Raw genomic sequence first — 15,679 nt, 5'->3', positions numbered from 1 at the left:
TAAATGATGATGCAATTTTATTGTTAGCAAAAGTACCACACATAGAACATTGTAGAATGAGATGTTAGTGTTTATGTTAAATGGTAGGTAGTGCTCATAAGATGACAGGTAGTAAAACAGGAAATTCTAATTTTTAGGTACTTCTAGATATGTTAGCCTGGTATAACTCAGGCAGTTTGAATTCCTGCTCTTGAAGTTATAGAAATAAGGAGAATAAACGAATAAACAGCAAAATAAAGCCATACTGTTGGCTTTTCAAACTCTGTATTTCTTTCTTCTTTATGTAAAAATAAACACTTGGACTAATTTGTATTACTCTTTAATTTTTCCATTTTAGCATCCAGCTCTTCCTGCCAAATAAACAGAGTCATCAGTCATCCCACTCTTCCTATCAGCATTACTGCTCATGAAGACAGACACATCAAATTCTTCGATAACAATACAGGTAGGAATTTATTAAGAAATGATATTTGCTAAAGTATTCTCTATGAAACATAAGCTAATTGTGGTGTCAGGAAATAGGTGCTGAAACACAAATACTTTCCTGGCTCAGTTTCTGTTCATTCCATTCACATCTGGTAAGATTAGTCTTCATTATACAATATAGAAATATTTTTGCTTAATACTTAGCAAACTACATATTTAGGCCGTAGTGCCAAGTTTATCACTAGGGACATAATGAGAAATTAATTCATTTACCAATGAATGTGATCTTTTGCTATGATCTATTATAGTATATTAGGGAAAAGTAGAAACTTGTTGGAAATAGAGGCATGTAAATAGCCTTACTTAATATTCAGGTATTCAGTTATGAAATAGCTATATTCAGCATTGAAGATGGTTTATTTCACTCATTTCTCATCTGATTAATTTGAATTGGGCCATGGGGCTTTCCCAATTTTTCTTGGACCACATTTCACCAATCTAATGAAAATGTATGACTGTGCCGAGAGGAAAACACTCTTTTAGCAGCCATATTTCCAGGACTCTGCTACTGCCCTTGTTAGTAATTTGATGTTTTAAATACTTTTCTATATGTTGTTTCCATGAAAATTATAGCCATATTTTCTTTTTAAAATTTTTTAATTTTTTAATTGTCAAAGTGATATACAGAGGGTTTACATAAGTAAGGTAGTGTGTACATTTCTTGTTGAAGTTGTTACCCCCTCCCTCATTTTTCTCCCTCTTTCCATCTCCCTCAATCCCTTTCTCAGTTGTACAGATTATTTCCAACATATTTTCTTGTGAGTATCACTGTTGCTTTGGTTCACCCTTTGTCTTACCATTTTGTTGTTTCCCTTCCCTTCCCTAATTCAGATAAACGTATATACAATACCCAGGGTACCAAAATCAAATACAGTAACATCAGGGGATAAACCATAGGGGAAAAATACAAAAGAAACAAGAAATCACATACATCGAGAACAGCAACAACAAAGAAAAACCTCTTGTGTCCATGTCTTGGAGTTCATTTTGCTTAGCATCATCTTACATGGTTATATGTACATAGCTTTGAGCTTATTCTGCTCATCTTAGAGCCATATTTTCTTTCTGCTCCTTTGTCATTCTTTGTCTTAGTCTTCTTTCTGTGAATGTGAACTCTCTGTTCCTATAAACCAACAAATTTTTAGTTAAGGATGCAAAGTAGAAGCTTAATCTCTTAAGTTCTAATTAATGCACAGGTAAACATTACTGAGTTCTACATTAGAGTTTAAAAGACAAATATAATCTGACATTTGAATTTTCCCTCTCATTATTACTGTGACTGGAGGCAAGAAGGGGAGGTGCATTGTTTTAACTGTTAAAAAAGTTTTTGATACAGGAAGTACACAGGAGAAATCAGTATAACATGGTTTAGTCAGTATGTGTTCAGGATAAGAGAATCATCAATAAAGTAACCATCTTCTTTTTCCAAAGGCAAACTGATCCACTCAATGGTAGCCCACCTAGAAGCTGTCACAAGTTTAGCAGTTGATCCTAATGGCCTGTACTTGATGTCTGGCAGTAAGTACATCAATTGTAGGTTATTTGTCCTTTTTATTTTCATGATAATGTAATTGTTCCTTTCAACTTCCTTTCTTTTGGTATAGGTCATGACTGTTCAATACGTTTATGGAATCTTGAAAGTAAGACATGTATCCAAGAATTCACAGCTCACCGGAAAAAATTTGAAGAATCAATTCATGATGTAGCTTTCCACCCTTCGAAATGCTATATAGCCAGTGCTGGAGCCGATGCACTGGCTAAAGTCTTTGTATGACAAAATGCTTCATCTTCACTTCTAGCTCTTTATAAATAATCAACTGCACAAAAGAGATATGGAAGACCAGGGCAAGAATCTACTCATGATGCCCATTTATTCTGCTGAAGGAGCACAGAGAACATTTGTTAAAGTATAGTTTTGCAATTCATAATACTGTTTGCTAAAGTTAAGGTTTGTTTAGGTTGCTGCAAGCTCAGCTGAATTTGTAAGCCTGAAAACAGTTTCAGATTTTCCCCCCAAAAAGGCGCTTTATTTCTCAAATTGTCTTAATTCACTAGGCAAGCCTGAGCGAACACAGGTGTAGCTTGTCTTATCCCTCTTTGATAAACAAGACGTCATATAGTAGTTAATTAAAAGCTGAATGGCTGGGAATGAGTAGAGGACGAGTAAAAAGTTATAGTTAATTCCCCCTTGTGAAATCCTGTAAAACAAATTAGGTAGTCAAACTGTCACCTTTACTATATCTGCTGTACTAATCCCATTGTGTACAATGACCAGACAGTGTTGAAATGAGTTTTTAATTTAGCTTTCCTTGCAACTATTTGCATAAAGCATGTACAAGGCATTTTACCTTTTATGAGGAAAAGATGCTAAATGTATTATTCAGCCATGCTAAACAAATACTTAGTTTGCAAGCAGATTTCTGTGTTGTATTATAGTTTTGACAATATACTTGGTACCCTAAAATTCAACTGCCAGGCATCACCATTATGAAGAATAGTTAATGAATCTGCCTTTACTACAGGATTTAACTTACTTGGATTTGAAATTCTGTTCTAAGGGCAAACAAGGAATATCTCTAATAATTCTAGTTTTAAACAATTCTTATTTACATGATAGTTCTAACACCAGAATTATTATTTCATACTGATGAAAATTAAGTGACTGGAGAAAAGGAAATTATTTACTAGTACTCATTTGTCAAAACCCACATACCCATGCTTCAGATGATCTCTGCTCTTTGTTTTACATTTGTGTTATCTTGACAGCTACAAAAAGAATTTGTAATTGTTTTGTGTTTTAATAGTCCAGAGAGTATGGCTCAGGCAATTTTTTTTAAAGCAGAACTAACTAAAGCAAATATTTGGTACTTTAGAAGCTCACTATTAGTATTTCTAAGATTAACCTCCTGGAAATCTAGATGGATGAGTTTAATGCCTTATCATTGGCTAAAAAGGTCTTCTCTCCTTCACCTTTCCCTATTGTTCAGTTGGAATATGTGTTTGAATGGGCAGTGAATCAGTTTTGTTTTTAGAGAAGAGCATGTGTTGAAAGGCCAGGTTTTACTTTACTTGGTATCCACATGTAGTCAGCTTCAGGGATTCTCATGACTCTGCTGTCTAGAACTACAATTATCATGACCCCTCTTTATGTTCTTCCCTTCAAATACAAAAGATCAATATAAGCATTAAAATATTAATGTCCAACTTTTGCCAAAATGTATATACCATAGGCTTCCAGTCTTTTAAGAACTTATAACCATAAATATTTTAACTCCTTAAATAAGTCCTACATTTCTGTCCCCATATATTCCATTGTCATAGCAATGATACTTCTGATACTAAGTACTTCTTTGAAGTGTAGTGTTCTCCTGATTTTGCAGATATTAATTGATAATACATTTTTTTTCAATTTCTGCTCTCTGCCTCTAGAATTCTGTAGTACAAGGATATCTTTCTTTTTTTTTGCTAACGCTGTAAGATCTGTGCTAAACTTATGCATATGTAATAGAAAGATGCTCTAGTATTTTGACACACTGCTTTTTAAACTTTGTGCTTCGGTTAACAAGCTGGCGTAAGGAACTTCTTTGTGTAGTCAAGTGAATTCACCTAAGCATAAGTTACCAGGTGACTGTTTATGTTTATATGCAGATATACAATCTCACATTTAATTTGTAAATTCCTTTCAGTTCTTCACAAAGTAAACAAAGTGAATTGCTAACCTAACATTTGTAGAACACTGGTAAATTCCAGTCAGATACCCTTACATGGTATATTTACGAACAATAACCACAAAGCTATTACTACTGCTTGTTGCTTTAATTTCCTTCCAAGGTCTTCATTGCTTGCTTATGTCATTGAAATTCTGAAAACCTCATATTTTATTCTTTTCTCATTTCGTGCCTCTTGTGCAGACTGTAGTGCAAATGATGTAATGTTGAAGGTTTCTTAGGAAGCCAATACTATGCCATTGGAGACTATAGAGAAAGATTTTTCTACATTAACACTGTATCATCTCAGCCTAGAAATGAGCCAGAGCTGTCTTCCAACTAGGTGATAGCATATACAGGAGTCTTAACTTTTCCCCTGAACCTCTGGAAATTTATAAAATGAGCAAATTCAAGATGCAGTCATTGCAGTTTTTTCACAATGCTTGACTTATAAATAGTTTGGAGGAAATGTATTGGAATAATATGAAAATCAGCAGGTGGTATGGTTCCCTGCCTTACTTTCAAATGCTATGGATATATCTCTTGGAGCTTGCAGTACCCTTTTCAAAACTCAGCTGTCATATGGATCTCATTTGCTACTCACATGTAGACAAATATTTAACATAATTAATATAATGACCTTCAGTATTTTTCTATTGAACAAGTTTAGCAATTTTTGCCATTAAGTAAATAGTATGCAAAGTATTTAGCTTTTATAATCATTTTAGTTATGACTAAAAGGGGGAAATTGAGCTGTAACACTGATAATGAACTTTGTGAGAAATTTTTGTTATCTGACTTTCATTCCTTCAGTATTCTTGCTATAAATTTTTTTTGGAGATAATGATGAAGATTTATTTGAAAATATCTAAAATGTATGTATATTTTATAAATATATATTATATATATTAGAGGAATATATATAATATATATAGACTATATATATATATATCTAAACCATAGGTGCATTTTACTGTTTTGTATTTTCATTTTGGAGATAGTGTACACAGCAGATAATGATGAGTATGACAAGTGTTGTGCTGTTTGCTTTTGCAGTATAATATATAGTTCTAAATGTTTAAATTACTGTATATACTATATTCATTATAGGCTAGCATGCTTGTTTTAAAGATTGTCATTATAGTTTATTAAAATCTGAATGTAAGAAAACCTGGCTATTCAAATGTGAATTGAAAAATATTCCATTCTCAGTACTGAACTATCCATTGAGCATTCAGGCTTTGTAACAAAATATAAATCATCTGGAAGGCAATAGCTAGAAAATGAGAGGTGCCTTTTAAAAACAAAACAAAACAAATGCAGCCTTACAGTGAGAATGAAAATTGAATTTGTGAAGGTGGTGGGAGGGAAAACAGAGACAGAGAGAAAGTAAGAGCATGTGTGTGTGTGTGTCCATGTGTGTGTCTGTCCGTGTGTGTGTGTGTGTTAATCTGTGAAGGTCCATCAATGTCTTTTTAATGTGTCTGTTCCACCTCTAGGACTTCAGGGGACATTTCATGCCATCTTTGCGCTCTTCTGAGCACCATTATCTAGTTTCCAAGAATTTTGAATGTGAATTCCTAGATATTTCAGTAGAAAATAAACAATTGTCCTTTATAGTGAAGTTCAGGTAAAAGGAAAAATTATTGGTTCACCCAAATTACAGAATCCCCTTAACATAATTTTTAAAGGCTCACTTTTCTTTAGTACTTTTAAAGGCTCACTGTTTTTTTTTTTTTTTTTAGTTTTTGTTTTTTTTAATTTATTTTTTTATTTTTTTAGTATTTTGTGTTTCCCTCTAAGAGTATGTCATAACATTGGCAAAAGCAAGGATTCAGATAGTAAAAATTATTTTCAGATTAAACACCTGAACTAGTTAAAACTCCACCTAAGAATAGTCTTAATGTATTTAAATGGCATCTCTCATATCTACCTCGTCATTGCTGCCATTTTAACTTAAGCAAATCTTTATGACATCTGAAATGATGGTTGGATGCAATTAAAAAAAAATCTATGTTGGTGCTTTTCTCAGGTTTGTCCTTTAAGTTGTATTTTCACAAATCAGTCTGAAAGGTTTAGGATTCATTTTAATTTACTTTTGAAAGAGTAGCTTACAGTTAGCCATCCTATCAGTGTTGTTAATGAGTGGAAATAGTTAACATGTGTGTGTGTGTGTGTGCGCACGCGCACGTGTGGGCTCACATACACGCGTGCGTGTGCGTGTGTGTGTGTGTATATATGTGTGTGTATGTGAGATGCTTTCAACCAAGAGATAAACTTACTGAATTTATCTGTAAAAAGTGTTCTGAGTACAATTTTACTCAGTTTACTTTATTCTTTGAAAGCTATTTCCATATTATTAGGTAAATAATCACTCATTTTACTTGCTCAGAAGTTGCTTCCCTTGCTTTGTTACTTGTTTATTTATAAAATTGAACTTTTTCAAGTGTTTTGACACTGGGAATCTGGTTGTACAAAAGTAGTAGTTGACTGAAAGATATATATTTTTGTGAAATGTACTAATTCATAAGGTCCATTTTAGGGAAGGTCCAAAAAACTAACTTATCTGTGTTTAGCTGGTTATGGTAAATGATCTGAATTTTACTTTTGACACCAAAAGCTTTTTAATTGGCCATATCTATCTTCCAGTTGGATCTCCATATCAGTGAAAGGGATTCTAGGTGGACAAATTATTTAACAAATCCTGGATTCTCATTTTATTTTTAGATTTGGAAACAGCAGATGTTAGACCAAAAGAGATCCCTTTGTTCCATGCACTTGTTCTGGCAGTATTGGTGCTCAGGGGTCAGAATTTTCTGGATCTTTGCTAGTGAAGCTTTTGCTTTTATTTTCCTGGGACCACAAGTTTATTATCTCTCCAATGAAAATTAGATAGTTCATTTTAATTTAGATTAACTAATGTCTGCCTGAGTTTTTAACAGGCTGTGAACCAGTGAGTGCCTTGTTAATGTAGAATGATTTTTTTCCCCCTGTTGTGCATTAGCTTTCTCTGAAAAAGTCTCAGAGAATGGTATTTTAATTGACTTGTAGAGAGCTGCTGCTATATTTGGTATCAGTCAGCATCAGAAAGTCTTTGGTCTACCACACATTATTTCTCCCTGCTTCCTCTTCATTGTTTGGCTGAATTTGGCCCCTTTGGAGAAAACAAATATGACCCATTTATACTGTTTTCCAGTCCAAATTAAGAGATACTCTGTATCCCTACTCCAACTATATGATCTATACCTGTTTTGGTGGGGAACTACTTACTTTGTAATACTAAAATGTACTGGTTGTTCTGTGTCTTCTCAAGGTCAGTTTACTAGTGTGGATCTCAGGGTATCATCAGTTCAGATTCCTAAATAACCCTTTCACCTTCCAAGCCCCCAGCTGGTGAGCCCTGTACCAGATTGTTTGATCTTCAGATATTTTAAATTTTTAGTTATAATACCAATTAATGTAAATCCAAATGCTAATTTTTGTGGTGCAAGAAGTTTCTTTTGTAAATTCAGGGTTTGGATAAGCTAAGATATCCAATTTTGGTGGCTCTTAAGTGTATTATTTGTTTTTAAATAAAGTCTACAAATAGAGATATTGTGCTATAGGTGTCTCATGAATTACAGTATTTATCAGATTGGGATGTAGCTCTATGACTCTGCAGTGAATCAGCTAAAATAATATAGTCTGATTTGGGGGTTTTGTTGGAGGGGTAGTAGAGGGGTTTAAGAGAAGTCACAGTATTAGACAAAGTAGATATTAGTCCAAAGTAAATGAAACAATGTTATTTGTCGATTATGAAGAAGCTTTAAAAGTTTACCATTACATAAAATTTGGGCCTTTGGAAAAATATTAAAATCAAAATAACCTCTCTGGGTGCCTTTAATCCTAGCTACTCAGGAGTCTGAGATCTGAGGGTAGAAGTTTGAGGCCAGTCTGGACAGAAAAATCAGATTCTCACCACCTATTAACCACAAAAAAGACAAAAGTGGTTGAGCACCAGCATTGTGCAGAAAAATCTAAGGGACGGTGCCTAGTTCCTGCATTCAAGCTCCAGTACGGGCGGGCGCGCACACAACACACACAAAACACACACACACACACACACACACACACACACACACACCACACACACACACACACACACACACACACACACACGACCTTATTGTTGGACTAGTCCAAGTTCCAGGGGCATGTGCATGTTTAACAAATAGTTTCAGTAACTGTTCAACTGAATAATTTTTAAAAATTATACACATAAAGTTAGTATGCGCCCCCCCCACCCCCTGCCTTTTGGTTACTTTCACAATCACAAGCTTTCCATGTCCCCTTTCCCTTCAGTGCAAGGACTCTGCCTGTGCCAAACCCATAATGCCTTTGTTGCACATTATGCAACCTATGATGTAGAATGTAAAATGTCCCACTTCTAGCTCCCACTTCTAGCTGTTCTCAGTGCTGGTACAGTATTGAGAACAAGTGTGTACATACCTGTGTATGTATTTTTCAGTAGTTTTAGAACACATGCTTTTTCATAAGAGCTGAGCATGATTGGCTGAAGTAATTTTTTTTTTTTTTTTTTTTTTTTTTTTTTTTTTTTGTCTATTGTGGGGCTTGAACTCTGGGCCTGGGTGCTGTCCCTCAGCTCTTCAGCTCAAGGCTACTACTCTACCACTTGAGCCACAGCTTCACTTCCAGTTTTCTGGTGGTTCATTGGAGATAAGACTTGAAGTAATTTTTTGAATAATGTAAGACATTATTCAGAACATCAGGAGATGCAAAGCTATTCATGAATTTATTTGCAGTCAGCCTAGATTGAAAGTTGTTGTGTGATCTTCCTTAGATTTTTGAAGACCACTGAGGGGTTCTGGCCTTGTACTAGACTCAAGGTATTTCTAGAAATGCCTGGAGGCCTGATGAATAACAATACCATAAGTGTGAGGCATCAGTTATCATGACCAGAACAGTCCAGTTCCATCAAAAAGCATGTACACAGACACACACACAGCTCTGAAACTCTGGAAATTGCACCCCTTATTTTCTGAAACAGATCTTTGTTTTGTTTTTTCCCCAGTGATAGATACTGAACACAGGGTCTAGGGTATACTAGGTAAGCACCCTGCCAGTGAGCCACACTCTCATCCCTCCATAACAGAAATTTTAATTTTCCAAAATCTACCCAACAACAACTGAGTCACTTTATATATCACTTAGATCCTATAGAACCCTAAGCTCTTTAAAATGTTTTTGTCACAATCAGGGGCTACATTCTGAACTGGTGTTAAACTAAAAATAATGGTAAGAAGGATATGATTTGTGAACTGAATCTACACTATACTGCTGGTGGGAAAGCCCCATTTCATGTAAAATTCCCTTGTCTTCAGTGATTTAGCCATTCCACCTCAACATGGAGACTGATCCAGATGTTAACTCTGTGCTGACTTTTCCTGCAAATCTGGAGAGCTAATTAGTTCAGTGATATAAAGAAGAGCCCACAGAAAGACATCTGCTGAATAGCATTTGGAGTATTACAGTTAGAACTAAAAGTTCATGTGCCATAGTTTTTTAATGTCTTCATAATACCCACAAAATGTAACAGATTCCCAGCTATAACCTCAAACCAAAGATTTAAAAATAATGACAGATGGATGGATGATATCAATAGACAGATTAATAATTAAAGATAATGGTAGAGTAGTTCATGCCTGCAATCCCAGCTACTCAAGAGGCTGAGATCTGAGGATCAGAGTTTGAAGTCAGGATGGGCAGTGTAAGACTCTTATCTCCAACCATCCTCCCCTGTCCCACCTCCCCCATGCAAGAAATAAAAGATCAGAAATGAAACCCCAGCTTAAGTGGCAGGAGTGCTAGCCTTGAGCAAAAAGAAGCTCGGACAATGCCCAGGCCCTGAGTTTAAGCCCCAGAACTAGCACAAAAAAAAAAAAAAAAAATGGTAGAGAAGCCTATCATCTACAAATATGAACTCCCAAATTGACAAGTTTCCTTAGCAAAAACAAGTCCACAGAAAGCAAGATCTGATACTAATTTTGAGTTATAGGAATAAGCAATTTGTATGTTTATTTATAATGTACTGAAATGTTAACACATACTTCCAAGTACTACTCCCTGTGCAGGTGGGACCACGGCAGAGACTTCCCACACATGAACAGGATTAACTTAGAGCAAAAGTGCTTTCAGCAGAAGCAGCTTACTTACTTTGGATTCTGGAAATTATGAATGAGATTGTCGGAACGAAGTATCACAGCCAGAAGAAAAATCAGCTAGGCCTGTAACCTGGGCCGCATTGTCTTCCATTGTTCTTTAAGGAGACAGGAAAGACTTCCTGTTTGACCTCCAAAAGGGAACTGTTCAGATTTGACTTGTTTGTCATTGGTCTTTGTTGTCTAAGTTAAAGATTTTTTATTAGTGTATAATAATTGTACAGAGGGGTTCCGTTGTGATATGTCCATACATGTATATAATGTGCTTTCATCAAATTTACCCTAAATTAAAGGACTTTAATAAAACACCAAAACTGAGAGTCCTGTGACTGAAAAAAGTATCAGCCAGTTTTTTTTTTTTAATTATAATTAAAACAAGCACACGTGTGTTAAATCATCAGAAAGAAGACCAGACTTAAGAAATGTGACCAGGCATAATCTTATGAAAAAAATAGTAATTTTTGTTGTACATTCTATTTTGAGGTTTTAAATGTTAAAAGTATTTTATGTACTTAAATATTTATATATTTTGCAGTATGCTATTGATAAGTTAACTGCATATTTCAGAAAAAGAGCAACTCTGATCTCATCTGTCTTTCTACAATTGTTCAGAAATAACTCTTCTGCTGTGTCCAAATGCTTACACTGTAAAACCTCAGTATTTATTTACAGAAAAATCAGTGTTTCTGTGCATAGCTTGCGTAGAGCCTTTGATAAGAAATTTATGCCATGTACACCACAGTAATGGTCTTAATAACAATGTCCTCTCACAGCTAAAACTTCAGATTTTGCAAGTGTGGCAGTTCAGCAAAAACAGCATTTTATCTAAAATTTATTTAAGTAGAAACCTTGTTTTTCTTTTTTTTTTGGGGGGGAGGGAAGGTCCGATCATGGGGCCTGAACTCTGGGCATGGGCGCTGTCCCTTAGCTCTTCAGCTCAAGGCTAGCACGCTATCACTTGAGCCACAGCGCCACTTCCGGCTTTTTTCTTTTTTGCTTATGTGGTGCTGAGGAATTGAACCCAGGGCCTCAGGCATGCAAGGCAAGTGCTCTACCACTGAGCCACCTTCCCAGCCCTGAAACCTTGTTTTTCAATGAAGTAGAACATGCTGTTTCTTTGTATATCTCAAGTCAAAAAGGAATAGGGCTTTCTTCCAACTGTAAAACATTCAGTTTCAATTTTTTGTAAAAAAAATATGTGTACATATTTATAAAAATTTGATATTTTGAGTCATCTATATTGGGATCTGATGAACTCTAATTAGCATATCCATCGCTTTAAATTTACCAATTTATAATAAATACATTCAAAATCTTTTAGCTACTCAGAGATACATAATGTATTAGTATTAAGTATATTTACCCTATCATGCCATAGAACACCTGAACTTACTCAGAACTTAAAAACACTTATTCAGACCTAATTATAGGCTCATGGACCAATACTTCTCCAACCCCCTCCCATCTGTCATTCTGGTAGTTTTCGATTTCTATTGATCAGCATTCCACATGGATGAGATTATGTGGTTTTTATTTTTCTGTGCCTCTTAACATGCCCTCCAAGTCTACCCATGCTATGACAAATGATAGAATTTTATGCTCTTTGGTTTTGTTCCTTTTTTTGTTTTGTTTTGTTTTGTTTTTGGTCATGTTTCAGACATGGTCTTATGATTGTACCTAATGCCAGCCTTGGAGTTCCATCCTCTTACGTACAGTCTCATGTCAGCTTCCCCAGCCTATGACCAGAGATATGGTCTACCTAACTTTTTGCCTGGGCTGGCCTTGAATTACCATTCTCCTTCTCTCCACTTTCTATGTAGCTAGGATTATAAGAATGAGGCAGCCTTTTAAGCAAGACAATGGGTTCTTGTTTCTGAAGACTTCTTAGGAATACCTGCCTGCTGATTACAGACTTTTTGTTTTAGTTTTCAATAGCTTTCAGATTCTCAAAATATTTTTTTAATTTTTTTTTGTTTATTTATTTTGTCGGTTGTGGGGCACTGTCCCTCAGCTCTATAGCTCAAGGCTAGCGCTACCACTGGAGCCACAGCGCCACTTCCGGCTTTTTCTGCCTATCTGGTGCTGAGGAATCGAACCCAGTGCCTCATGCATGCAAGGCAAACACTCTACCACTGAGCCACCTTCCCAGCCCCTTCCAAAATATTTCTTTGAGAGCAGAAGACTTTTGCTTTCGAACTTGAGCGTACATCAGGGCAATCTTATGTCCTCATTGCATACATTGATAACTTGTCTCTGCTGCTGCTACTAAGTACATTAAAGTTTCATTTTGTGTGATTTTTAGAAATTACTTTGAAAACTGACAAGGAAAAACATTATCTTTGGAGATCTTTCTGATTTTTTTTTTTTTTTTAAGCATGGGGATCGAGTAGTGACAAGTATTTTGCTCAATCTGATTTTCCTCCATTCCCTGAAGTATTGCTCGTTTATCACTTAGCAAAATAAAAGTTAAATGATTACTTGTTTTTATAAGCTCATTGATACAGGAACCCTGTTTGTGCTTCTTATATTCCTTTCAACACTTCACTTGTGCAAATAACTGAAATAATTTGTTTAGTAATCAAGAGAACCCATTTCAAAATTCTAAATCTATACTAATCACCAAAACCAAAGAGAGGGAAAACCTGCTAGTGCCTAGGCAGTGCTCTCGTGCATTGTATGAGTGATCTGATCCTAAGAGAAGTTTGGACCTATCCTATAGGTGGGAATAGAATGTCCATGGCACGCCCTTTGGTGCTGCACACTTCTGGTCCTGCATATATTGAACTGCAGAAAGCGTTAGGGAGAGGAGAGGTGTGTAAACCCTGTTAATGGCATTCCTGGTTACCCTGCTTCCTTGCTGCTCTGCATCAGTGTCATGTGCTGTCATGACAAGACAAACATTTCTGTACCTGCTACAGCTTACATTCCAGTTGGGAGACGTAAACAAGTGAGATACAGAAATACTAGTGGCAAGTGCTGCAGGAAACAAAAAGTGAATCGGAAAGGGGTTCGGTTTGGTGTTTCTCTGACAATTAGGGAAAGAACAACCAATACATATGACTAATAAAATGAAGTAAAGATATAAAACAGCAAACCAATCTCCCACTATATCCCTTCACTGTATACCTGATACTTGCAATAGTCATACAAATGTGTGTACACAAATGATTATATTACAGACCGTGTCTTATTCTATATGTTATCCTGATAAATACAATGAGTATTGTACTAGTGTGCATACATGGATCACTTTAAAATTTCTTAATATTCATATACACATGCACATATACACATGCACAGACATACATAAATGAGATCATTTGGTGAGCCCGTTGCTTTAAATGGATACAATTACACTCTGAATCTCCCTTTCCTCTTTCAACAGTCTATGCTGGAAAGTTTGAATAAGAGCTCTTATTCTTTTTACTGTCTACGTATTACTCCATTGTGGCAGTATCATGACTTATTTAATCTTTTCCATGAAGATGGGTATTTATTACTAGCTTTTTACCATTACCCTAAACTTTTCTGTTTATGTGTTTGTTATGACAGCTTTACTTTTGTAGAATAGATTCCTTGGAGTAGATTGCTGGAGTGAGGGATATGTATATTTAAATTTTTGCTATATGCTGATAGACCCCACCAAAAAAGGTGGGTATAATTTGTATTTCTGTCAAGTTTCTAAAAGCACTTTTCCTTTATATACACTGTCAATAGATGCCATAGCATTTTTTTTAATAGAAAAGAAAAGCCTGGTGAGTGGTAGTGATTTGATTTTTTTGTTTGGGGGTGTTTTGTTATTGTTGGTGCATTTTTGTTCAATCTTTTGTTGTTGCTTTTGTTTTTCTAAGGATCTCATGTAGCCACGGCTAGTTCAGAAGTCTCCATCCTTGTGCCTTAGGCTTTGGACTGCTTTATTTGCAGGTGTGTACCACAATGCCCAATTTTATTCTAATTTCCAGTATTTTGACTACTGTCATGTGAACATCTTTTGATATATTTGTGGAACATTTGGGTTGCCTAATCAATGATAATTAGTTTTCTGTTGCTATATAAATTGCCACAAATTTAGCAGCTTAAAGCAGTATCTATTATCTCATAGTTCCATAAGTAAGAATGCTCAGCCAACTTCTTTGGACTCTGTTCAGAGCCCAGCAAGGCTGAGGTAAAGCTCAGTGGGTTCTTACTGTGTTAGAATTTACTTCCAAGCTCCATAAGGTTGTGGGATGCAAATTCCTGTTTCCTTGTTGCACAGTCAGTTCCCAGGTTGTCTTCTGGGTGTTGCATGTGGTTCCCTTCATTTTCAAAACTGTTAAGGATGCATCAAAGGTTTCTCTTATGATGTCTTGGCCTACTCCTACTTTTTTTTGGTGGGGGGTGGTCGTGAGGCTGCACTCTGAGCCTAGGCACTGCCCCTCAGCTCTTCAGCTCAAGGCAAGCTCTCTACCACTTGAGCCACAGTGCCACTTCCAGTTTTCTGGTGGTTTATTGTGACTCTCACAGACTTTCCTGCCCAGGCTGGCTTTGAGCTGTAATCCTCAGATCTTAGCCTCCTGAGTAGCTAGGATTACAGGTGTGAGCCACCGCTGAGCCACCACACCCAGCTGGAACTTCTCCTACTTTTAAAAGGCTTTTTGACTTGGTTAAGTACAACCAGATAATCCCTGTATGTTCAAGACAGCTGATAAATGATCTGCAAAGCATCTCTGCCCTGCAGTGCAGCCTTATGGCAGAGTGAACAGCAGGGACAAAGTTCTAGGGGCCATCTTCTTATTCAATTTTTTTTTAAGTAACAGGAAAAAAAATCAGTTTCCTATAAAAGAGTGACTTCCTATAATAGAGTGATTTCTGCTGAAAACAGTTAAAACTTGACAATTTTTTTTTTTTTTACAATTTTCTTGAAAGCAATGGTAAGGTGACAGGGTAGTAAGAAATTATCTGGTCAAAATCAGAGAAAATGGGAACCCAGTGAAATGCAGGAACAAAAGACCTCTTTTTCACTTTGGGTATTTGCCAATCAGAGCAAAACTGAATTTCAGTTTCACCAGCCTTGCAGAACCCAAAAGGCAAAAACTCAAAGACCAATCCATCCCAAGTGGAGAGTCTACAGTTCACACATCTCACGAGAACTTAGGTAGGACACTCTCTAGGGCTTAGAACCTCAGGCCAAAGTTGGCAGAAGTATAGTCCCCCCCAAATGTATTCATAACCAAAATTCACATCAGCTCCATAGTCCTCAACTCCTTAAGCAACAAATGTTCTTTAAAC

At 36.0% G+C, this 15,679-nt stretch overlaps 1 protein-coding gene across 2 annotated transcripts in view; it reads left to right on the top strand.

Annotated features, from left to right (window-relative positions):
* Positions 1–10,154, top strand: part of Strn (striatin) — a 110,606-nt gene extending 100,452 nt beyond the window's left edge. For both annotated transcript variants that reach the window (XM_070025368.1, XM_070025367.1), the window contains 3 exons: positions 338–445; positions 1,918–2,004; positions 2,091–10,154. In XM_070025368.1, the coding sequence (XP_069881469.1) occupies positions 338–445; positions 1,918–2,004; positions 2,091–2,260 (365 nt within the window). In that variant the 3' untranslated portion in view covers positions 2,261–10,154. The remainder of the gene's footprint in view (positions 1–337; positions 446–1,917; positions 2,005–2,090) is intronic.
* The last annotated feature ends 5,525 nt before the right edge of the window (positions 10,155–15,679 follow it).

This window comes from Dipodomys merriami, unplaced genomic scaffold, assembly GCF_024711535.1.
Source record: "Dipodomys merriami isolate MVZ:Mamm:240054 unplaced genomic scaffold, mDipMer1.0.p SCAF_17, whole genome shotgun sequence".
Lineage (NCBI taxonomy): Eukaryota > Metazoa > Chordata > Mammalia > Rodentia > Heteromyidae > Dipodomys > Dipodomys merriami.
The sequence above is the reverse complement of the archived record's forward strand: the minus strand, read 5'-3'. Positions and strand labels throughout refer to the sequence as shown.